This window comes from Zeus faber (assembly GCF_960531495.2).
Source record: "Zeus faber genome assembly, chromosome: 16".
Taxonomy (NCBI): domain Eukaryota; kingdom Metazoa; phylum Chordata; class Actinopteri; order Zeiformes; family Zeidae; genus Zeus; species Zeus faber.
In genome coordinates this window covers 1222022-1245070 of record NC_137202.1, presented here as the reverse complement: position 1 = coordinate 1245070, position 23049 = coordinate 1222022, and the positions used below count along the sequence as shown (strand labels likewise).

At 41.6% G+C, this 23049-nt stretch overlaps 3 protein-coding genes across 4 annotated transcripts; 2 read left to right on the top strand and 1 right to left on the bottom strand.

The window, feature by feature from the left end:
* Positions 1 to 6234: 6234 nt before the first annotated feature.
* LOC307242590 (homeobox protein MSH-C-like) lies at positions 6235 to 11263 on the top strand. Of its 2 annotated transcripts, XM_080017100.1 has the most exons (3): positions 6235 to 6640; positions 7019 to 7400; positions 11121 to 11263. In XM_080017100.1, the coding sequence occupies exons 1-3, from the start codon at positions 6259 to 6261 to the stop codon at positions 11128 to 11130; spliced, it is 774 nt and encodes a 257-aa protein (XP_079873226.1). In that variant the 5' UTR covers positions 6235 to 6258; the 3' UTR covers positions 11131 to 11263. The 2 variants fall into 2 exon arrangements, with proteins under 2 accessions (XP_079873226.1, XP_079873225.1); XM_080017099.1 differs by lacking the exon at positions 11121 to 11263 and having other exon boundaries at positions 7019 to 8648.
* Positions 8877 to 13332, bottom strand: znf511 (zinc finger protein 511). The gene is made up of 6 exons (XM_080017098.1): positions 13202 to 13332; positions 12309 to 12382; positions 11102 to 11303; positions 10892 to 11016; positions 10302 to 10535; positions 8877 to 9089 (listed from the first exon to the last, which is right to left on the bottom strand). Exons 1-6 carry the CDS (start codon positions 13298 to 13300, stop codon positions 9020 to 9022), a joined length of 804 nt encoding a protein of 267 aa, XP_079873224.1. The 5' UTR covers positions 13301 to 13332; the 3' UTR covers positions 8877 to 9019.
* Positions 13333 to 13461: 129 nt separating this feature from the next.
* adam8a (ADAM metallopeptidase domain 8a) lies at positions 13462 to 22422 on the top strand (the record flags this gene model as incomplete). The annotated part of the gene is made up of 17 exons (XM_080016966.1): positions 13462 to 13540; positions 14980 to 15053; positions 16458 to 16534; positions 17641 to 17866; positions 18655 to 18732; positions 18856 to 18924; positions 19329 to 19498; positions 19599 to 19680; positions 19796 to 19938; positions 20030 to 20207; positions 20410 to 20499; positions 20814 to 21009; positions 21450 to 21528; positions 21627 to 21807; positions 21908 to 21988; positions 22066 to 22150; positions 22310 to 22422. 17 exons carry the CDS (start codon positions 13462 to 13464, stop codon positions 22420 to 22422), a joined length of 2001 nt encoding a protein of 666 aa, XP_079873092.1.
* Between the last annotated feature and the right edge of the window lie 627 nt (positions 22423 to 23049).

Sequence of the window (23049 nt, the reverse complement as noted above, 5' to 3'; positions counted from 1 at the left end):
GCCGCGGCGAGGCGAGGCGAGGGTCTGTGAGGAAGCCCACCAGACAAAGCCCCCTTTCTGTCATCGGCGCCAACTCCCACACTGACACTAATTTACGATGCCCTCACAGCGATTTCCACAGTTGGAGAAGTTCAATTGTGTTTTCCAGCTCATTAAGCATCCGCACAACAAAGCTTTCATCTTCTCCTTCATCCCTTTATAGTCCCATCTCTCCGTCCACTCATCTTCCTTCCTTTTATCCCCCTGTCCGGTGCTCAGGGTCTTTCCAAAGCTTCCAACTCGAGGTTTAAAGGTGTCGAGAGACAAACACCTTACCCTCTCTGTACACATTTCATTGTTGGTTGACCGGGTCCTGTGTCGGGGTTCTGAACAAGGCCCCGAAATTAGGAGAGACCCCTCTCAGAGTCGGCGCTGAGAGAGTTTAATGGTTGTTTATTCAGGGGCCTCCGCTCTCGCCTCCCACCGCTTTCAAGGCTTAACGGGGGGTGGGGGGTGGAATATTGTGATCTCAGAACAATCAAATCAGCATTTTTTTCCGGGCCGTCGGCGCATTGGGATCAGAGTCGCACGCAAATATGCAGGACTGTTACCGCGCAATAACCAGGCTTCGTTTTGTCGCAGCTTTCTGACTTTATGAGCTTTTAAGGACGGGACGGTTTAAAAGTTGATGCTTGACACTTGCTCAGAGGGTGAAGGAACGTGAGGGCTTCCTCCAAAAGTGATCGTGAATTAAGCTTTTAACCCCAAAAGTCATTGAGTGTCCTCTCCTTGGCGACTTATTCTAAGGGATATTTCAGGTTTATGTTCGGCTTTGATTCAAGTGTGAAGATGAGAGGAAGATGAAGAGACATTAAGGAAAATGCTGTCACATGTATTCTCTGGCTAGGGGGTGTTTGAATCATGATTACACTGTTATCGAACGGAGTAAACCACGCGCAACCAAGAAGAGTTTGGGTGAAGCAACCCAACTTCATCAGTGGTTAGATTGTTTAAATTAATCAAGACATATTCAAAATTTGTTTTCCATATGGGGGCGATCATTTCAACTAATTGCAGATGGAGAACTATTCAGTTTTATCCGTTTCAAATCAGTACATCGTTTCCAGCCCAGATTCTTCCGTTTTATTTGCACTTTGCTTCCCAAAACACACACACACACACACACACAGTTTTTAATCGCAGTCCGTGTCTGTAACACGGACGACTGTACAGCGGACTGTAACCCGCTGTCACATGATGTGCTGTTGTGCTTCAATGCTCTGGCATGATTCTGGTTAAGACACGGAGCGGGGATAAATTGATGTAGTGGCAGAAATGTCTGAAAAACAAAACAACGGAGAATGAATTCACTGTACCTCCTGCCTCTAGGGGGAAAGAGGGGAGAAACACAGAGGGAACGAGGGGAGGAGAGAACAGAACCAGGGAGCGAGGCCATATTTTATAGTGTGGCAGCGCTCGCCAGGCACTCACTTTACCACAAAATGGCTACAGCTGCTTTCCAATCATTATTGTAAAGCCATGTCAGTCCAGCCTGTCCCCCTGTGAACCTCTGGAATGTGGCTCCCAGCGTACTCTGGGTACTTTACAGTCAGGCTTCTCCATAATTCAGAGTCCTCGCACTCAAAGACTCACTGGTTAATGGTTAGAGGTGTGTGTGTGTGTGTGTGTGTGTGTGTGTGTGTGTGTGTGTGTGTGTGTTTTACTATGCTTGTGAGGACTGGTCTCCGAATTGACTATTTTTTGGTTGAGAAGGGCACCAGTAACATGGATCCTCATTAACTAGTTGCATTTACTCCAACCTCGCTTTGATACCAGTACAAGAATGTGTGTGTGTGTGTGTGTGTGTGTGTGTGTGTGTGTGTGTGTGTGTGTGTGTGTGTGTGTGTGTGTGTGTGTGTGTGTGTGTGTGTGTGTGTGTGTGTGTGTGTCAGCCTTCTCTAGCTGCATCCCAGGCTTTGCTGCCCACATGATGTTCGTCTGGTGGGCGTGACAAAGGCCATACACATCGTTCCCTCAATGGGGCATTCTATAACATCCTCATTATGGTCATATTAAAGTGCAGATCTTCCACCTGAGTATTCGCTGTCAAGCTCACCTTAACCCCTGGCGTGCACAAGGTCCAGAGAGGGTGTCAGATTCCTTTCTTCTCCCTCTGCCCCTCCCTGGCCACAACAATACAGCAACAATATCTCTGTGTTAACCTGTTATCACCCGGCGCGGCCAGCGAGGCTAATTGCCGAGTCGCTGGCAGCCAAATACTGTGCTCACCTCTGTTGGACACCATGTGGAAAGCGTTTCCCTGTCACCAAACCCAATATTGTACATATGAATGCACAAAGAGATAAAGACCCACTTGCTGCTTAACTGTCCGCACTTTCCCCCCCAGCCTTGCTCACACACAGTCACTACTTGACAGCACTTGAGCAATCAACAAGCCATCAGGTAATTAGAAAGCTTTAAATGTAATCCTGTCCATGTCCAGCACAGGGAGAAATGAATGGAAGATCATTTTAACTGATTACCTCCTCCACTCTACGTTAATTATACTCGGTATCATATGCACGTAGATAGTCCGGTTCAGGGAGTCACGTTCAGATTATTAATTCGGCTAATTTGGCTCCCGCTGCATCCTGAGGTAGCGCTTGTGGCTGTGGTCGGTATACCCTGACAAGCCTCAAAGTTTACTCCGGGTGCGTTTTACTTGATCACACACCGCGAGAGAAGAGTTCTTAGATTCAAGAGGTTTATTCGTCACATACATATACATACTTTCATACATATATGCAGTGAAATGTCAACTTTGGAAAGATCTAACACTCCGCACCCCAAGTGTCAGGTCAGCGAGACAGGAGAAGGCAAAGTAAATCTGATATCGAGTTTACCTAAAGAAAACTGGGGAGCGAATTCACATAAGGATCGTGGGTTTTATGGCCGCTAAACCTGAGCAAATGAGACAAAAAGCACCCATGTGATTCTCAAAGCACAAAATTGGCTGATTCATATGCAAATGAGCCTAATTGAAAAAAAAAAAATCCATTTCACAAACGAGAGTGAAATTTTTTGGGTCGTCAGAGAGTTGATTGTAACTAAAGCTCTCCGATCGCCCCCTCTCCATTATGTTTTTGGACTTTCCCCGTTGTCCAAACAAAATGCAAAACAAATGTTTTTATTTTAGATATATTTATTTTCCCCCATTTCCTAATTGAATGAAACAAATAAAGGCCTGTGTGTCCTGTGCCACGTCCTCAGAGCCATTGATACCCATTTTTCTCCTTCGCTCTGCCATTGAACAGCTTACTGTGTTCTTGGTGTAAAGCCACCATTTATAGTTTGCCACATGGATTCCTGCAATCTGATGCAAAACAAGAGCAAATTGCAGTCAGCTGCAAAACTTTCTGGGCGTGTTTGCGCCGTCATATCATTAGTGCAATATCTTATGTGAATCAGACGTTAAGTCGGGGCAGATAGTGGGCACAATTGACATGCGTATCATAGTGCCTTTAGCGGCCACAATCCATTCGTTGTGAATTTGACCCTGTGTCATGTATTAGTGAATTCCCCATTCGGTTTCTGTGACATTGCAGTCTGCATGCAGAGCAGGTGATGAGACAAAGGGAACAACCCCAATACTGCTGATATAACTGAGGCTGACCCGCTGTTGCATTCCACTGTGAGCTCCATCAGATAAGAGTTAAAGGTAACGCATGGAGCTCCACATCCTCTCCACTCAGCAGCAGCTTTGCCTGGAATGTGACTGATCCAAAGTGATCAAACATGGAAGAACGGAAGAGAGATTGTCGTTTAAAAATGTTTCACTGCTGTATATTTACATTGCTATTTCTGCATATTGTTAAATGTTGGTAATAAGGTATTGTTCTTGTTCTTGGTGTGTGTGTGTGTGTGTGTGTGTGTGTGTGTGTGTGTGTGTGTGTGTGTGTGTGTGTGTGTCACCATTAAATTAAAATGTGTATGATGGATTATCTGTGCATTGTATGTAAATAGATTTATAGTCTCTGGATACTCTGTGACCACCCCACACAACTTACAGAATATCCTATGTTCTATCATGTGGAATAATAATAATAACAATAACAATTATAATTATAATGATAATTATTATTATAAAGATAATAATAACAATATTAATAATTATAATAATTATTATTATAATAAATGAATCAAAGTTGTGTTTGTGATGATAATAATAAAAATAATAATAATAATAATTATTATTATTATTATTATTATTATTTTTATTTTTTTTATTATGTATGAATGGTGGTATGATATTACACAACATAAGTGAAAATATTCAACCAAAAAAAAACCTTTCTTCATTATTTGACAGTAACTTCCAACCACAACTTGAAAGACAAAATGTAATGTACTGTACTTAAATCGCGAAAGGTTTCAAATCTTCCATCCATTGATATTTTGACATGCCCCATGTTGGCAGAGACACTGAGACGTGGGGTTATGTTCTGGTTCAATAAGTAGGTCTCCCCTCCTTTTAAATATGATACACTTTAACTATGAACCTCCCCACTTTGCATTTCCTAAATGTTTATCCCACACTACTTAGGCCCTTTTCCTAATGTTTGCTTGGGGACGGTACATCCTGTCAACTGCCATGAAAGAGAAAGACAAAAAAGATAAAATATACAAGGCCTGTTTCGACATGTTCTGCTCAAAGGCGCAAGGGGTTGTTTCGAAAACCACAATTACCTCCTTAAACGACCCACTGCTGTGGAAAACCAGTGTCCCAGACGGGACACACACACATGTGCACATTGTAGGATGAATTACAGACAGACAGACAGACAGACAGACAGACAGACAGACAGACAGACAGACAGACAGACAGACAGACAGACAGACAGACAGACAGACAGACAGACAGACAGACAGACAGACAGACAGACAGACAGACAGACAGACAGACAGATAGATAGATAGATAGATAGATAGATAGATAGATAGATAGATAGATAGATAGATACATAGATAGATAGATAGATAGATACATAGATAGATAGATACATAGATACATAGATACATAGATAGATGCAAAATTCTTTAGTAATATTCAATCTAAAAAAAGATCAATGGGTAAAACACAAAGACTCTGAATCCTTTTCAAAGCAGAAGTCGTTGAAAATGGGGTAAAGATATTCATAAGTGGAACATCATGGAGAATGCAATGTCACTGATTCAATTACTTGACATTGTAGCTTGTGTATATGGCTGTTCAGCGATCCATCACACTGTCAAGAGCAGTGTGTGTGTGTGTGTGTGTGTGTGTGTGTGTGTGTGTGTGTGTGTGTGTGTGTGTGTGTGTGTGTGTGTGTGTGTGTGTGTGTGTGTGTGTGTGTGTGTGTGTGTGTGTGTGCGTGCGTGCGAGAGAGAGAGAGAGAGAGAGGGGCGCCAGTTCGGGAGGATCAAATCAGTGTGGAGCACGTCAGGGAGGGAGACAGTTTAACTTCACTTCAAACCGATTGCGTGACAGACAATCGGTGCAGCCACGGCCCCCGTGAAAAATGGTCGGACCTTCACGGGTCTACATGCATCATAAACACAATGCGATGAACGACAAAATGCTTTAAAAATAAAAAATAAAAAACAACCACTGACGTCTATCAACAACACCTTGAACTTGTGTTGGAACAACAACAGCAACACGTGACACCTGTCCCGCAGGTCCTAAGACTTTTATTTTAACAGTACTATAGATTTAGTGCAGGGCAAAGGTGAATAGGGCGACACATGTTCACAACAATATGAATTTAAAAAAAATTGGACAACATTTTTATCTTAAAATCGTCATCAATTAAAATCCCAGCCTATTGGATGGCTTTAAAGTCCTAATGAATTCGACTGAATTCTCAAACATTTTAATTTTTTTTTAAAACCCGTACAGCTTTGTGTGACATCTTAATGTAGACTCGTGGGGGGGTATGGAGACATATTTAAACAATATTTTCTCTAAATGTGCGTCTACCTGTCGACATAGCGGCTCAGCTGTCGCTCGGGAAACGCCTGACCAATCACAACGCGTTAAAGGAGGGACACGTGGCTCCGTTGGGCAGCGTGATAGGCGGGCGGTGAGATGAGAGAGAGAGAGAGAGTCCCTCGGAGGTATATAAAGGGGGAGAGAGCGCCGCGCCTCCCCCCAAGTAATGAAAGCGAGTGACCGACGCGCTCAGCGGAGGAGTTCGCGCCGAACACGACCGCGCCCGGACCGCACGGGGAGTGAAGTGCATGGCACCCCACTCGTGCACGATGAATCCCGCGCAGGGATCGACCCCGGGCCCCCCAGGGGACACCTGTCCGCTCGACCCGCCGCCCGCCTACGAGCGTAAGACCATCGCGCCGGACCTGCCCTTCAGTGTGGAGTCCCTGATGTCGGACAGGACCGAGACCAGGACGAGGACCGGGGCCGGGGCCGGGACCACCGACTCAGCACCGGACCTCCGCGGTCTCGGCCGCGTCCAGCCCGACGAGGCGCTCTGTCCGCCGCCCAGAGAACTCTACGCCCTGGGAGGAGAGCTGGACCTGTCGGAGCTCAGCAAGCGGGAAGAGGTTAACCACCGAGACCCGGATCACCGATCATGGTTCCAGTCCCCGTACACTTCTCCGCAAAGTGAGTGTGCGCTCCATAAATATATATACACACACACACACACACACACACACATATGCGACTAAAATTTCCAAATGGTGTCTTGTATTGGGCCAACGTGTCTTGGGAAAAGCTGAATTGTAATGCAGACAGACTCACCATTTAAAAAAAATATGCTTAACAGTTAAAAAATAATGGTGAGTCTGTAAGTGTTAAAATTAAAAAAATTAAATATGTTTTACTTTGTTTATTCTGACTTTATTTATCCCCCCAAATATATATTTAATATAAACGATAATCATTTGGCAACAACTGCGAGTATTACTAACTGACTAAGAGTAACTAAGTAATTCATATTATTCGTGAAGAATCGATGTAATTGTGCACATCGATTTTCAGGACACCCCAGCCCACCCCCGTGCACCCTGCGGAAGCACAAGAACAACAGGAAGCCCCGGACCCCCTTCACCACCTCCCAGCTGCTGGCCCTGGAGCGAAAGTTCAGGCAGAAACAGTACCTCTCCATCGCGGAGAGAGCCGAGTTCTCCAGCTCGCTGTGCCTCACAGAGACCCAGGTCAAGATCTGGTTCCAGAACCGCAGGGCCAAGGCCAAGAGGCTGCAGGAGGCCGAGCTGGAAAAATTCAAGCTGGCGGCCAAGCCGCTGCTCCCGGCCTTCGCCTTCCCCTTCCCGCTGGGAGCCCCCGTGGGCGCCCCGGCCCTCTACGGGGCGCTGCACGGACCCAGGCCCGCCATGTCGCAACCGGGACTCTACAGTGGACCGTATGGGATGTACTACCTGTCTTAACACGCGCTACACCCAAGAACTTTACATTATATGGGGGAAAGTGTTGCCTTGTGAAAAAATGCCTTAAAGCCAATGCCCCGTTGAAACAGACGCGATTAATGACTAAAATCGAATGAGTGTAAGGAAAAAGCAAGACTAAAGTAAAGAAAACAGATGATATCACAGATAAATGTTAGGGTTTATCCTGAGGAAAGCGGATGAGTCTTTATCTCACCTTACATGTCATTATGAAACAGGACTAACACCATCCTTATGCTTCATGCTGCCATTTGTGTGAATTACTTGGTCCCAAGTGTTACTCTTTCAATAAGGAACCCCAAAATAATATAATAATGACTATGTTACAGGCTGGTGAAATAAACCTCGCTGAAATTGCCCTTTACAAATGAGAAACCAAACACAGAACTGTGTAGCACTTAAAATATCATAACTAATGTCACTTAAAATATTACCACCAGAACAATGACAGTAAATGAATAAAATATAGGATATTTACATCCATAATAAATATGCATAAACGGTATAATATGTAGCACGGTCGCCTGCATATTTCAACCCTCATTTAATCTTTTATAAGTTTGGTATTTTTTAAAGAGTTTTGTTATAAAACAGGTCCAACCAATGTCCCTGTTCAGCTTTAGATGTAATTACTGTTGTTTTTCCTATTTCCACCAAAACGAATTTCTCTACAATACGCTGCGACGCGACACGGTTTTCCGATATCATTGAACCATTACAGGCAATAACTGTAGAACTGTGGACCAATATATTCTAAATGTTGTCAAACCTTGTTAAATCAGTAATATTTTATCGAAAATAAATACGCATCTTTACTCTCGTTGGTTTTTAAGTTCTACGGTTTACACTACATTACCTCAAAGGAAATGCACAGCTAGATTTATTTAAAAAACAAGTCCACATTCCAATTTATCAATAGTGCTCCGTTGTCACTAAAGGTGTAAATAAGTGATCGATTATTTTATTTTATTTTTTTCAAAAACAAAATGCTAAAAGATTACATATTTATCACAATCACCGGTGTACAGTGTATGATACGTTTTATGGGAGAGAATTGTTTTGCACCATTATTAAAATATATGCCGTGAATTCCTGATGGGTTATTTTATTTATAATAACCATAATAATTATTATTATTATAATGATTGTTATCATCATCATCATCATCATCATCGCAAAGTACTAATGATAAAGTTTAAATTGCATATTGTTCTGCATTTATTTTCACATTTGTGACTTTGTCCAATCCTGAAAATTTCAGCTTAGTTTAAAATAATTACAAATACCTAATTCAATGTTCGATTTTTTGTTTAAGTAACAGCTACAGTAGACGTTTTACAGGACGTTTATCTGTTTCACATGTTGATGTAAGAGAGAGAAAAAACCCTAATGATTTCACTTTTAGAAAGATAATTTGCATCTGAATACATGGATATCAAAAAACGGTTTATTCAAAGTTAAGGATGCATGGTGCTCAATCACACTTAAAAGCAATAATATAAATATACATTTTAATAAGTCTCACCAATGGATTCACCATGAAAACACTATGAATTGTGGGCTTTATTCCAGCATTTTATTTTCTTCTTCCTCGACCTCTGAACCCTCGAACAGAACCTTGACCAAAGCACACAGACGCTGGGACCCTAAAACAAGAGAATATGGTTGATCAAAACCTGCTTCTCACATTCCTGACCACTTAAAGGAGGAAATATGCAGACACCACTGGTGCATTTTTAATTTTACACTGCCAGTTGTTACAATTCTACTGGACAGCATATTTATTTATTTATTTATTCAATGTTTTGTTTGTTTGTTTTAACAAGGGGGCGATGTAGAGCTTTTAAATTATAAACAAAGCCGGTTATTTAGACATGAGATTGATGATATTTTGGAGATTAAAAAAATATCTTATTTAATTAAATTCTGATATTCAATTTTTACACCACAACGGGCATTGTACATGCTGTACAATGAAAAGTGCCCTCGTTACCTCCTATTAGTGAAAACCGGCACAGAAAAGGATTTCAATTAAAAAAAACAAAAAACAGATAGAAATACAAAAGTAAGAAATCTAGTAAAATAGGTAAATATATTCATATAGATAAAGGGAAGGATATTTATGAAAATATAAAGAAATACAAATATAAATATATTTTATAGCATACATATCTACAAATTACATTTTATATTACATTTGGTGCGCCTGAGCAGTTTCCTTGCCTCCTTACATTTTTGGACCAATTCGCTCCACTCTGGAATCCCTGCGACTGGCTCCATTTATTCAGCACAATATAAAATGTACTGACCCATATAACTCAGTGCAGAGGAGCCCCTTAAAACCAACTCTGCCCCAAGAGAATTTAATTTAAAATACTACAATAAAGTACACACTCGATAGCTCATGATAAACCCTGCACAAAGATGTACATAGTGAAAAACACGATACAAAGTAGAGCTGTTACAAACATAATCGCCAAAACCCAATTATTTGAGATAATTGCAATCATTTTGGAGATTTAACATTCTACAATAATGTTTTAATCTAAATTTTAGGGGATTTCTAAGCCAATGCTAAAAATGTCCCAAAAATGAAATGCGTATGAGGTGTATTTTCATCAGCTCAACCAAATTTGTTTGTTCCAATATTCATGGATTTTCTCCTGATGGATAGGTGTGAATTATTACAGTGGCACAAAAAGTCCAATCAATTAAATAGAGTATATTGTACAATGGCAATTTTAGGAAAATAGAACAATAGAAATAATAAAAATATAAGAATATTAATTTAAATAACTGTCACAATTGCACAACAGCTCTTCTGCCAGGACAATATGGTTTTTTTTCGAAAGACTAACCTGTAGGAGTAGTGAGGTTTTCGCTGCTCACTGCCCGCAGTGCCGTTATCAGCCGCAGAAACCTCCGGGTTCCTCTCAGTGCGTGTCCCCGGTTCAGGAGACACGTGGAGCTCCATGGCTTCGTCCTCCTCTGGCTGCTCTGGCACGTCCTCACACACACTCGCACACTCACACACACCCTCCATCACCTCCCCACCGGGCTCTTTCTTTTTCTGGATTTTCATCTCACTCGTCCTGTTAAGTAAAGATAAAAATGAAATGCACACAACTGAAATAACACAACCCTATCCCCATGGATTAAACACACCATCCTCTTAATTGTTTTTCAGGTATAAGAAACCAAGTGTCAGCATTTGAAATGTATCCAGGCTCAAGAAATATTAAGTTCTCTGCTCTTTAAAAAAAAAAATATATATATATATATATATATATATATTATCAAACAATAGTTTGGAAAGTGAAATCAATGCAGACACATCAATTATTAGCAGGTAGTGAACAGAAATTTGTTCCTGAATGAATTCAATTCCCTACCTATGTGGAATAATGGTGTGTTCTGCCATCTAGTGGACAGAACATGAACATCTTACCCTCGGTCTCTTTTAGCCTTGTCAAATCTGAAGTCAGGGGGGTACTTGTGGATTGTTATCAGATGGTCTTTTCTCTGCTTACCCATCCTGAATTTCTGGCCGCAACCTTCCACCAGACACTGGTACTGGAAATAAAGAGAGGCATCACTCAGACGTCTGTGTTTTGAAAGTGCATTTCTCAAGGGCATGGATCACCTATCCTGAATCTACCATATCTTGTCGTTGGCAGAGGATGGTGAAGAGGGAGTCGTGCCACTCCTGGATGTGAATGTCGAGGAGGCGGGCGGAGGGCAGGGAGCGCCGGCAGGTGCAGCACACGTGTCGGTGCAGGGAGTTGTAATGGTGCTCGTACTCCTCCAGGCTACCGAACACCTGAAAGCACCCTGAGGTGTGACAGCCGAACTCTGACACACTGCGGAGGGTGGTAGAGGAGGGAATGAGAGAAACAGGGTTCATTCAGGCATTACAAAAGCACTTTTTTTGCCATTTTCAACGATGCAAAATAAAACATGAAATTTTCAATTGTATCTTTATTAATTTAAATATAATCTAAATGTCATTTATATATATATATATATATATATATATATATATATATATCCACACACACACACACACACACACACACACAGTATATAAAAATAATTATTAATCTCATTGTCATCTACTATAACAAAGGTGTGTTTCCAACCATGCTGGGTTAAATTTACATTTCCCTGCATCACCTATAATACATACATTATGTCCCTGCAATAACTATAACATTTTTTTTCAAGGACTTTTCAAGCACTTAAGCACAAAAGGGGCTATTTTCAAGGTATTCCAGGTCTTAAGGACTCAATTTCTGAGGATGAAATTCAAGCACCTCCAGGACCTTGTAAGAATGCTGGAAAAGCTGACATATAAAATATAGAATATAATATAAATAGTGAATACAGAATAAATATTAAAATATAGATCTAGAAATATAGCTTGGAGACCAGTGATTCTCAACCTTTTCATATCAAGGACCGTCAATTTGATACGCATTAGGCCAGGCACGCATTTTGATAAGATTTCGTCTCTGGGATTTTGTGTCCAATCTGAGATTTGTTTTGTTTGATACGATTTAGTGTATATATCATAGTAAGATAGATAACTAAAGGAAACCAGGATCAAAACAGTCATTCTTGTACAGCCTCTAATGGTGATAACATCTTCTACATTAAATAATGGTGAAGTCTAACTATTAATCATTTTGCTGAGGACCTCTGTACCCTCTTGAAGGACCCCTGGGAGGTTCCGGGTCCCCACGCTGAGAACCACGGGGTCTAGGCTACTAAGGGGTGAGCTGTTGTTTTTGCCTTGGAGGTGACTGATCAACAGTAAAGTGAGAAATCAATTCAATAATCTCCTGTTTTGCCTGAAATGTGTTTACCTGAGCTTTGGCTTCTCATCTGTCTCCGATCCAAAGAGGTTTTGCAGATATATGTGTCTGTGGATGTCCCCGTCCTGAAGGAGCAGATTCTCTCACACACACACACACACACACACACACACACACACACACACACACACACACACACACACTTTCAGCAATGATGGAAAGTAATACAAAATTAAATATACTTAAGTACAAGTACTTTGTTAAGGTACTCAAGTACATTTCTCAATTACTTACTCGAATATATTCCGTTTCCGACTGTTTTGACTTTTTAGTAGTATCAATCAATCAAAAAGTATCAATACTTTTTTTCCACTTTATTTTTTAATTTATTGTTTTAAATCGGGGACTATTTTACTTCTCACCAGTGATTCATTAGATTCAGTTCTTGTAAATCACTTTGATACTACTTATAATTGTTTTAGGTCAATTAGTGTAGAGATCTAATAGTGGTAGCGGGGGGTGATAGCTCAGGAGGTAGAGCTAAAGGTTGCTGGTTTGATCCCAGGCTCCTCCTGCTAGCATGCTGTAGTGTCATTGATCAAGACACTTAACCCCTAAATGCTCCTGATGGCTGCGTCCGTATTTGACTAATTGTAGGTCGCTTTGGATAAAAGCGTCTGCTAAATGTAATGTAATACTTTATGAAGTTATACAGGCTCTGTTATATCAGAGCATTGGATGTGACAAGTACCTATGTATCTACCTACCTATGAAGCACATTTACTTATATGACTTTCATAAAGTAGTATTCTCAAATTGGTACTTTTACGAGAGAACTTTTGTGTCCGAGTATTTGTAATTTTACTTAAATAAAGGGCCGGAGTACTGCCTTTCAGCCTGTCACCGTTCAACACCATGAACACTGTATCTAACACACGTAGTACCTCGAAGTACTCGTGGTCCTTGTTTAGGTGGAGCCGCTGCGGGGTGAAGCTGAACGGGGTCGGGGTGTCGCCAGCTCCGGACGCATCCAGCTGGAACATCTCGGTGCCTTCGAAAACAAGAACCGGTGACACCAGCGCCGCTGCCGCGGCTGTTGTGGTTGGAGATGGCGCTTAGTAAATACGTCACATGGGGCATTCCGGCGACCACGGAAATCCGCAATTCCAGAGTGTCCCCGCTTCCGAGCTAAATGTGTTGAACGATGAACGTAATGACCCGAGGGGCCCTCGGAGAAAGGTCCGCAGCTGGACCCTTTCGGTTCCGCTACTTCTGTTTGTTTGGTAGGCTTGCAAAGACAAATTTTCTTCGCTGTTATCCGCCGCTGGTGCCGTGGCGTTAGGTCTGTTATACGGTGTATATTATAAATTCGGACCCGAGCGATGAGCCCAAGAATAGCAATTTTTGAAATTACGGCTCCTTGCCCGCTCATTGGCACTTTTACAAGTCGGTGTTCGGTTTTTCCGAGTACCTTGTCGATGGAATGCATCATAATACCTGGCTGCCTTGGCTGCTTTCAATAGCCGCCGGTAGTATCTCATTTACTGGACCACATGCATCTTACATTATGTCCAAATACGGAGTCATTTGAGAAGCCCCAAACACATCGTTATTCCAAAATAAACACATTAATTAAACAATTCGCTTGACCAAATCCAACAACCGTTTGGCCAGAAGATGGCGACAAAGGCCTCTGTTGAAATGAAGTTATCAAATAACTTAAATGAGTCAAAACAATGAGGGGTCACGGATTTATCGCCATCAATGGAGTGGACTGTGCATTTTTTTTTTTAAATAAGCACACATTCCTTATAATAACCCAAAATAGCGAACTTTCATGGCATTCAGTGAACTTCCCCCTTTTTGAAAACAAAATAATATTCTGCTACACAACTACTTAATAGACGTAATATACAGATCACTCATCTGGAATACTTACTAATTATTTATTTTACAGCCAGAGTGAAGGATGTTGAGTGATTATTCGAATAAATTCGGCAGCCTGTGATGACGTAGTGATCACAGTGAAACATGGAAAGTGACAGTGACAGTCATTTATATGTTATTGTTGTTGTTGTTGCTGTTATTGTTATTATTATTATTATTGTTATTATTATTATTATTATTATTATTATTATCACGTTACTAAATAGCAACTAAATAGCCGTTTACGTTGTTCTATTATGAAAAACGTAAACTTTTTTAATCACACTGACTGTCACAAACGAGTCATAGGCTCGGCATTAAGACTGTAATGTTCCGGAAATCACACGGGCGGAGATTGACAGAGGCGGGGTTTGGGCCCCTGCTGTTTCCCAGCAAGCAACACATCCAGTCTTTCTCTGCCAGGGATCTAGACCGTTACAGAGATGAAATGTTTGGGATATTTTATGTGTGCTTGTTTCTCCTCTTGGGGTGAGTGTTGTCTTTTCCCTTTCTTTCTTTCTTTCTTTCTTTCTTTCTTTCTTGCCACTCTTAAATGTATACATTTCCAGGGATAATTGTGGATGGCCTGAAGAAGACACTACCTCATGTGATAGAATATGAAACTGTCACACCTCAGGAACTAAAAGATTTATCTCAAAATCCCAATCCGGCACAGCAGGTAAAGTAGGTCCACACGTTTCTATCGACTTTGTTTAATATGCACATGATTTTACATGTTACCCATAATGTTTTACCTTTATCTTCTTTTTCTTCCCGTCTTGCTCCTATTCTCCAGAAACACCCTCATGTAATCGCATATTCTCTGACCATAGCTGGACAGAACTGGACTCTCTACCTGGAAAAGAACAGGTGAGTTTCATCGAAAGAGAACTGCTTGTTTTTACAAGAGGCTAAATGTCTGTTGTGTTGTGATGCTTCCATCAAGACCTTTACGTGTCATTTCTTTTGATTCTAGAAATCTGCTCGGGAGACATTTTTCTGTCACACACCATTCCCAGCAAGGAGCTGAAGTAACATCTTTACCAGATCATGAGGTGAGTGTACCGCTCTTCCCCATTCAACATTAGTAATTAAAACAAAAGTTTTATCAAATGAAATGTCCCAAACTAAACAAGACATACATTTTAATGGTTATATCTATCTATCTATCTATCTATCTATCTATCTATCTATCTATCTATCTATCTATCTATCTATCTATCTATCTATCTATCTATCTATCTATCTATCTATCTATCTGTCTATCTGTCTGTCTGTCTGTCTGTCTGTCTGTCTGTCTGTCTGTCTATCTGACTGTCTGTCTTTCTGTCTATTTTTTAATTGAATTGCAGTCTATACAAGTTTAGTCATGTGAATGTGGTCCATATTGTTAGAATTTCTTAGATATATTGCTGTAAACTAGTTGGTGAATGTACCTATTGGCATTTAGGTGGCATTTATATGGTTTATATGGTTCCAAAAATGATTCAAATGTTGTTTTCACTTCAGTGTTTGCCCCATTGGACTGCATATAATCACAGTGAGAAGCTGCAACATGGTGGTAGTTTAATCCTCAAAAGTAAAGTGTTCAGGGATGTTGTGCTGTGAACTGGGATGGATTATATAAATGACCAGAACCAACATTTTAATAAGACCTGGAAAATGAAAAATGGCGAAACCTATTCTTTTAGGCTTAACGGCAAAGGTTAGCGCTTGGGTTTGACACAGGATATCCTACAGTATGTCACCCTCCCACTAAACACTTGTCTTGAAATCTTATTCATAGATTCTGATTCATAGATCTTATTAACAGGCATTTACATTCACATTCATACATCAACCTTAAATACATGATCTCCTGTTTGATGTATAGTTAGTCATAGCTAAGACAGGATCAGGTAATTCTGAAAGAGCAGAGCGTAACAACCTGATTTTAAAGTTAAAAAAAAGTCTCATCTCACTATGAAGATCAATACTTTAAAGTATTTAAGTATCCAATCTTCAAAATACTTCCATATAATTCCATAAACCAAGAAGTTATAACTGCACTCCTAGTGACTCATACAGTCTATAGCATAGGCAGCCGTTCACTGTTCCCATGCATGGATAATGTAATGAGGGTGGAGAATATAGAATAATAGAATAGAGATATAGAATATAGAATAGTAGAGAATAATCTTTCTTTTGCAAGTGTAGAGGGAAAATATCTTTCCATCTTTTAAAAAATCTTGTTTTTTTTATTGAGTTATTGACACCAATGTTTCCGGATGCAAGGCTCACTGCTACTACCACGGGCACATTGTGGAGCTGCAAGAGTCGTCTGCAAGTGTCGGCCTCTGCTCAGGAATCAGGTGGGTGAAGCAGCCCGTCGCTGATGTCTGCTTTGTGATCCGCACTTGGAGCCGTCAGGTTTTACGGCAATTTAGTCTGTTCCACACATGGACGTATAATGTCGTTTTGAAAGGGAGGAGCTGATGCACACCCAGTAAAGTTCAGTTTGAGGTGGTAACCGAAGCTGGGTCCCAGTACACTATTTTGGGTCTCAATTTGAGTCACAGTTGCACCGTATAGCGGTGTAACAGCAATAACCACTATTTAATCGTGTGCGTGTGTGTGTGCGTGCGTGCGTGCATGCGTGCATGCGTGTGTGTGTGCGCAGGTGTGCGTACGTGTGTGTCAGTCTTAAGAATGACTTCAGAATGTTTCAGTTCAGAGAAACTTTGGTGGAGTGGTGGGGTGCGGTTGATGCTCCATTCTTTTTTTTTTTTAATAACCATCAATCTTGCATTTCTTATTGACGAGCGGATGAATGAATATTCCAACACAAATCCCCTAAATCATCTCTTTGACACTAAAACCATTTCAAAATTATTGCAATTAAAAAACAACTCCCTAAACAACCTTGTGGCGACATGTGTGAGGCAGCTAAATGACGGAGAACCGCTAAGAGGCTCAAGGGCACAAAGTGGCCTCTGTATGATAGAGGCCATAGGGAAAACTGATGAACGGATGTTTCCAGTCCAAAGACCTTCAAGCGAAATACATTTAAGATCCACAGGCATTACTTCTATAATTAACACTATTAAATACATGTTTGGTCCAGACTAACTTAATCATCTCTTCAGACTGACCAGGGTCGTCCATGAAGCCGGGTTTCTGTGAAAAGCACAGATTTACACTCCACTTTCTGATTACAATTATTATTATTATTATTATTATTATTATTATTATTATTATTATTATTGTTATTATTATTATTATTAGTTTGTTATTGTTATTGTTATCATTATTATTACTATTAGTATTAAATTAAACAATTTAAATACAATTAAAACAACAATCAGAATCTCTATTGATGTTGACAGCAGACAAAAGGAAGCAAAAGTTGCTCATTGTCAAATATTTTTGAGTGACAGTACAGTATGTACACTGATGTATACTGTCTACTATACTGTAGGGGGTTCGTCCGCATGCAGGACCAGTTATACCTCATAGAACCTCTTGCTCCGAAGGGGCAAGATCCAAAGGGCACAGGTGGGTCAAACAGTGAGGAGCCAGGGCTTCACGCAGTTTACAACTACAGACACCTGCGGAGGAAGAGGAGCTCTTGTTCCCGTGGCAACACAACCACCTTCTATGATTATGGATCGCTCCCTTCTGGACTGTTCCAACTAGACGGCCTGGTAAAGGACATCAACACCCTCGTACACACAGATAGATAGATAGATAGATAGATAGATAGATAGACAGATAGATAGATAGATAGATAGATAGATAGATAGATAGATAGATAGATAGATAGATAGATAGATAGATGGATGGATAGATAGATAGATAGATAGATAGATAGATAGATAGATAGATAGATAGATAGATAGATAGATAGATAGATAGATAGATAGACAGACAGACAGACAGACAGACAGACAGACAGACAGACAGAAAGACAGACAGACAGACAGACAGATAGACTGACAGACAGTATGCAGGCAGGCAGGCAGGCAGGCAGGCAGACAGACAGACAGACAGACAGACAGACAGACAGACAGCCAGATAGATAGATAGATAGATAGATAGATAGATAGATAGATAGATAGATAGATAGATAGATAGATAGATAGATAGATAGATAGATAGATGTCAGTGGCCCAGAAGCTCAAATCAAACAACAATAGGCAGTAATAATAACAAACAATATAATAAAAAATATAGAAATATAAAAATGAAAAGGGTCAATAAATCGGGAAAGCGTGATATACAATCAACCTCTCAGTGAACTGTACATCATAAAATATGACAGGATAATGGAAAATAAACCGGAACATTTAAAATTAAGTAGTATAAAACCTGAAATTTTTAAGGAAATTATTCCAAATTTTGCATGAAAACATAAACACCTACAGTTTGAACATCATAAACATCACAATGCTCACACTTGAACTTTTTTTCATTTATTTATTTTACTACTCAGAAAAACAACGGCCTTAAAAAAGTCCAAGCTGGAAAATCCAGGACGGTGGAGATGGTTCTGGTGGTCGACAACACGGAGGTACGAATCTGTCACAGGAGTCTTTTCAATCCAACAGTGTTCTTATTTTTCAATGATATCATTACCTTTTTGTTTTTTGGATGTTAATGTTATTGTTAACGTAACTTTATCATTTGTTTCTAGTATAAAAAGTTTGGCAGCTGGAAGACTGTGGAGAAACGGATGCTTGAAGTGGCGAACCATGTAGATAAGGTACCTCGCTGTGATGTGGGCTCAGTCTGCAGTGAAACATTAACCTTTACATTGCCGTGAAGCTTTATACTCTCGATTGATTCCTTGCAAAAAACTAAATGTAGTGAAAATAAATAATAATTCACTGCTGAGGATGAACCCTGAACACAATAAAGAAGAAATAAACTCCTGAAATTAACAAAATTTCACACTCTATATTTTCCAAAATCTCGGAAATCTTATGTTTTCAGATCACACCCAAACGGATCACTGTTCACTGTTTTTTCTCCACTGATGTTGGACAAACGATTTCATCCGTGAGCCAAAGCTCCTCCTAAGCCAGAAAACGAGAAGAGCTTAGACTCTATAAACTCTCCAGAATGGCCAAGCTCTCTTCTTCATTGAACTCTTTTTTCCTCCTCCAGCTGTATCGTCCTGTGGGTCTCCGTGTGATGCTGGTCGGTCTGGAGATGTGGGCCTACAGAGACCAGATCGAGGTCAGCTCCAACCCCAAGGTCACGCTCGAGCGCTTCATGGTGTGGCGCCAGAAGAGCCTCCTGCCGAGGAACCAGCACGACAACGCGCAGCTCGTCACGTAAGACACTGCACTTCGCTCCTCAGGCGAAGGGTCGGATCCTATACCTGCAGTGAGTGACCTTGCATGATCAAACATTATATCCTTTTGATTGTTTTAGAGGGGTGGATTTCCAGGGCTCAACCATTGGCTTGGCCATGACTAACGCTATGTGCTCCTCAAACTCCGGAGCTGTGAACCAGGTGGGAAGAATGGTGGAATTTCAAAAATAATATTTTATGGGTTTTTTTGCTGCTTTGATGTACGGTCTGGTAAGGTAACCTGATCAAAAGAGCTGAAACCTCTTGTTGTCTCCAGGATCATAATTCCAACCCGATCGGAGTGGCTTCCACCATAGCCCATGAGATGGGCCACAACCTGGGCTTGTCCCATGACAGCGAAAAGTGCATCTGTGGCTCTGCAGCATCGTCCAAAGGCTGTATCATGGCTGACAGTGTTGGGTGAGGTCTTCAGTTCATTTAACGCCATACTGTCCCGATCCAGGAAGGAACGCCGCCTTTTTAACCCCCCCCTCCACCTCCGGCTCTCCAGGACAGATTTTCCAGAGGTGTTCAGCAGCTGCAGCCAGCAGCAGCTCAGCAGCTTCCTGGAGCAGATGAACCCATCCTGTCTGCTGGACTCTCCTTCCACCGATCGCATCCAGGGAGGTCCTGTGTGCGGAAATGCCTTCCTCGAGCCTGGAGAAGAATGTGACTGTGGGGCTGTAGAGGTGTGTGGTATCATGTGCTTGGTGCAAAATTAAGACAGCAACACACACAGGGACTTACTTTCCTCATAATCTCATCTTCTCTTTGTTTCTCTCTCTCCCTGTCTCTCTCTCTCTCTGTCTCTCTTGTCTCTCTGTCTCCTTCTCTCTCCCTCTCTCTCTCTCTCTCTCTCTCTGTCTCTCTCTCTCTCTCTCTGTCTTCCAGGAATGCATGAATCCATGCTGTAACGCCAGCACCTGTACACTAAACGCAGGAGCCATGTGCGCCGAAGGAGAATGTTGTCATAATTGTCAGGTAATAAACACACACAGACAGTGAAATAACAACCATGAGACAAGTTTGACTGTGCGTGTTCGATCTTCCCCAGAATTCCCTTTGCAAGTGGGATGAGTTATAATGAAAAAAGTCTGTAAATTACCAGTTACTATTACATCGACTGTCATTTGTTAGAAAATGGACAGATTTTTTCAGTGACATGTTGCCAAAGATTAACAGGTTTTGCTTAATTCTGCATTTGCCAGATGAAAAAGAGGCATCATCACATGTTGAGCTGAAACTGTATCTGGACATAAAAGTGTGTCGGTGTCTGTCCCTCCTGCGTTCTGTAGCTGAGGGCGACGAGCAGTGTGTGCCGGCCCAGCGCCAGGGACTGCGACCTGGCAGAATACTGCTCTGGCTTCTCCGCCTCCTGTCCTGCTGACGCCTACGCCCAGAACGGCCTGTCCTGTGACTATGGGAGGGGGCTATGCTACAACGGCCAGTGTCCCTCCATGGAACAGCACTGCAAGAGGCTCTGGGGGCCAGGTAAGACGACCACCAGGACGAGGGAGATCAGAGCTGACCCAGTGCATGCAAATGTGTTATTATCGTGAAGGTTTCTTTATTTAATACTTTTACTGCACCTATTTAATCCTCAGTAAACCCATGCAATTGTTTCTATTGTTCTGCTATAATTTGAAAGGATCTTTAGGTGACCCATATGAATTCCGTGTGATAAAAAAACAAAACAGAAAATACATTTAATTGTTTCCTTTTATCAAGTTAAAGTTTCTATGTTCATCACTCGAGATTTAAACAGTAGAACCAAATTGTACTTTACTTTTGATTTATCTATTCGTATCTATATATACATATATATATATATATATATATATATATATATATATACGTACATAACTGATTGTAAATCGGCATAATGCTTGAGATCACAGCAAGCTTATGTTTCATTTGACGTCCTCCTTTAGCCGCTAAAGTAGCATCAGACGCCTGCTACAACGAAAAGAGCTGCAAAAGGACTCTGTTCGGCCAGAGATGCACCAACCAGTATGTACCCCATCACCAAATTTCCATATTAATCATGTATTTTCATGGGATATCTAAAGTCTGCGTGTGGGGGCGGGGGGTATATCCTCTGGTTGCAGGCGTGCGACGTGTGGGAAGCTGTTCTGCTCAGGTGGCTCAGAGTTCCCTGTGACGTCCAAGATGTCCATCGTCACACTGGCCAATGGGGAGAAATGCAACGAGGCGACCGTTGACCCGAAAAGCAACCAACCGACGGACCTGGGGCTGGTGCCGACAGGAACCAAGTGCGGAGACGGCATGGTGGGAAAACCGCACGTTGTTGACAAAACGAGCCACTCTTGTCCCCCTGTTCCCCCGTGAATCAGCTCTCTGACCGTCCGTCTGTCCATCCATCTTACAGGTCTGCTACGATCAACTGTGTCAGGATATGAGGAGAGTTTATGGGACAAACAACTGCTCCGCGCAATGCAACAACCACGGGGTAAGACAGGCGCTCACCCTCTCACTCCTTTCAAGCTCCACTGTGGTGCCGTGATAACCAAAAATGTCTGTAACCAGGTCTGTAACCACAAGAGGCAGTGCCACTGTGACCCCGGCTGGGCGCCACCCTCCTGCGATGTGGAGCTCTCCCGCGTGCCCAAAGGTACAGTGCAGGCCACCTGCTCTGGGTTCTTTTTTTCTGTTTACGTGCACTTGTAACAGTTTTTAGAGGCTATTCCATGTGTGTGTGTGTGTGTGTGTGTGTGTGTGTGTGTGTGTGTGTGTGTGTGTGTGTGTGTGTGTGTGTGTGGTGTGTGTTTAGGGACAGATATTGCTGTTGTTATCGGTGTGTCACTGGCGGCGAGCCTTCTGCTAGTCCTGGTCATTGCAGGTTCACTGTGTCACAGGAGAAAGAGGAACACCACAAAGAGGTGAAGTATTTAAATACTAAGTGATTCTTTCTTTCTTTCTTTCTTTCTTTCTTTTTTTCTTTTTCTCTCTCTCTATCTCTCGTTCTCTTTCTCTCTCTATGTCTCTCTCTCGCCCTATATATATACAGTATATATATACTGTATATAAATATATATATAGATATAAAGTTTATATTGTTTGCTGTATATAGATTTAGTTTTATTTTATTTTATTCATATTCATATTTTTGCCCCATCTCTGATTCCAGTATTTGTGAATGTTTTTCCTCTACAGATGCTGCCAAACCTCCTCCGGTCAGTCCAACCCCCTGTTTCAGCCAGGCAACGCTCCAGGCAGCCCTCGCCTCTGGCCTCGGCGGATCAGCCAGCCCACATTTGTGACGTTGTCAGCGACTCAAATCTGCAAAACGCTGTCCTTCACTGCTTCCCCACCGCCCACTGGAAGACTTGTACCCAGCAGAGTGGCCCAGGAAGTGAGACTTACTCCAAGTTCATATGTGGGATATACTGTAGGTCTTCTGTTAAAAAAAAAAAGTGAATTAGGGAGATCTGCGGCCCCCATTCAGTCCGTAGGAGCTCTGGTGGCTCTGGTATCTCCCTGTGGTTTGACCTCCCTCGAGATTTAGGACCA

Coding starts and splice junctions, on each gene's coding strand:
- LOC307242590 (XM_080017099.1), top strand. CDS start 6,259: ATGGCACCCCACTCGTGCACGATGAATCCCGCGCAGGGATCGACCCCG. Junction 6,641..7,018: donor CCCGTACACTTCTCCGCAAA/GTGAGTGTGCGC, acceptor ATCGATTTTCAG/GACACCCCAGCCCACCCCCG.
- znf511 (XM_080017098.1), bottom strand. CDS start 13,300: ATGTTCCAGCTGGATGCGTCCGGAGCTGGCGACACCCCGACCCCGTTC. Junction 12,383..13,201: donor AGGACCACGAGTACTTCGAG/GTACTACGTGTG, acceptor CTGCTCCTTCAG/GACGGGGACATCCACAGACA. Junction 10,536..10,891: donor AAGGCTAAAAGAGACCGAGG/GTAAGATGTTCA, acceptor TTTACTTAACAG/GACGAGTGAGATGAAAATCC.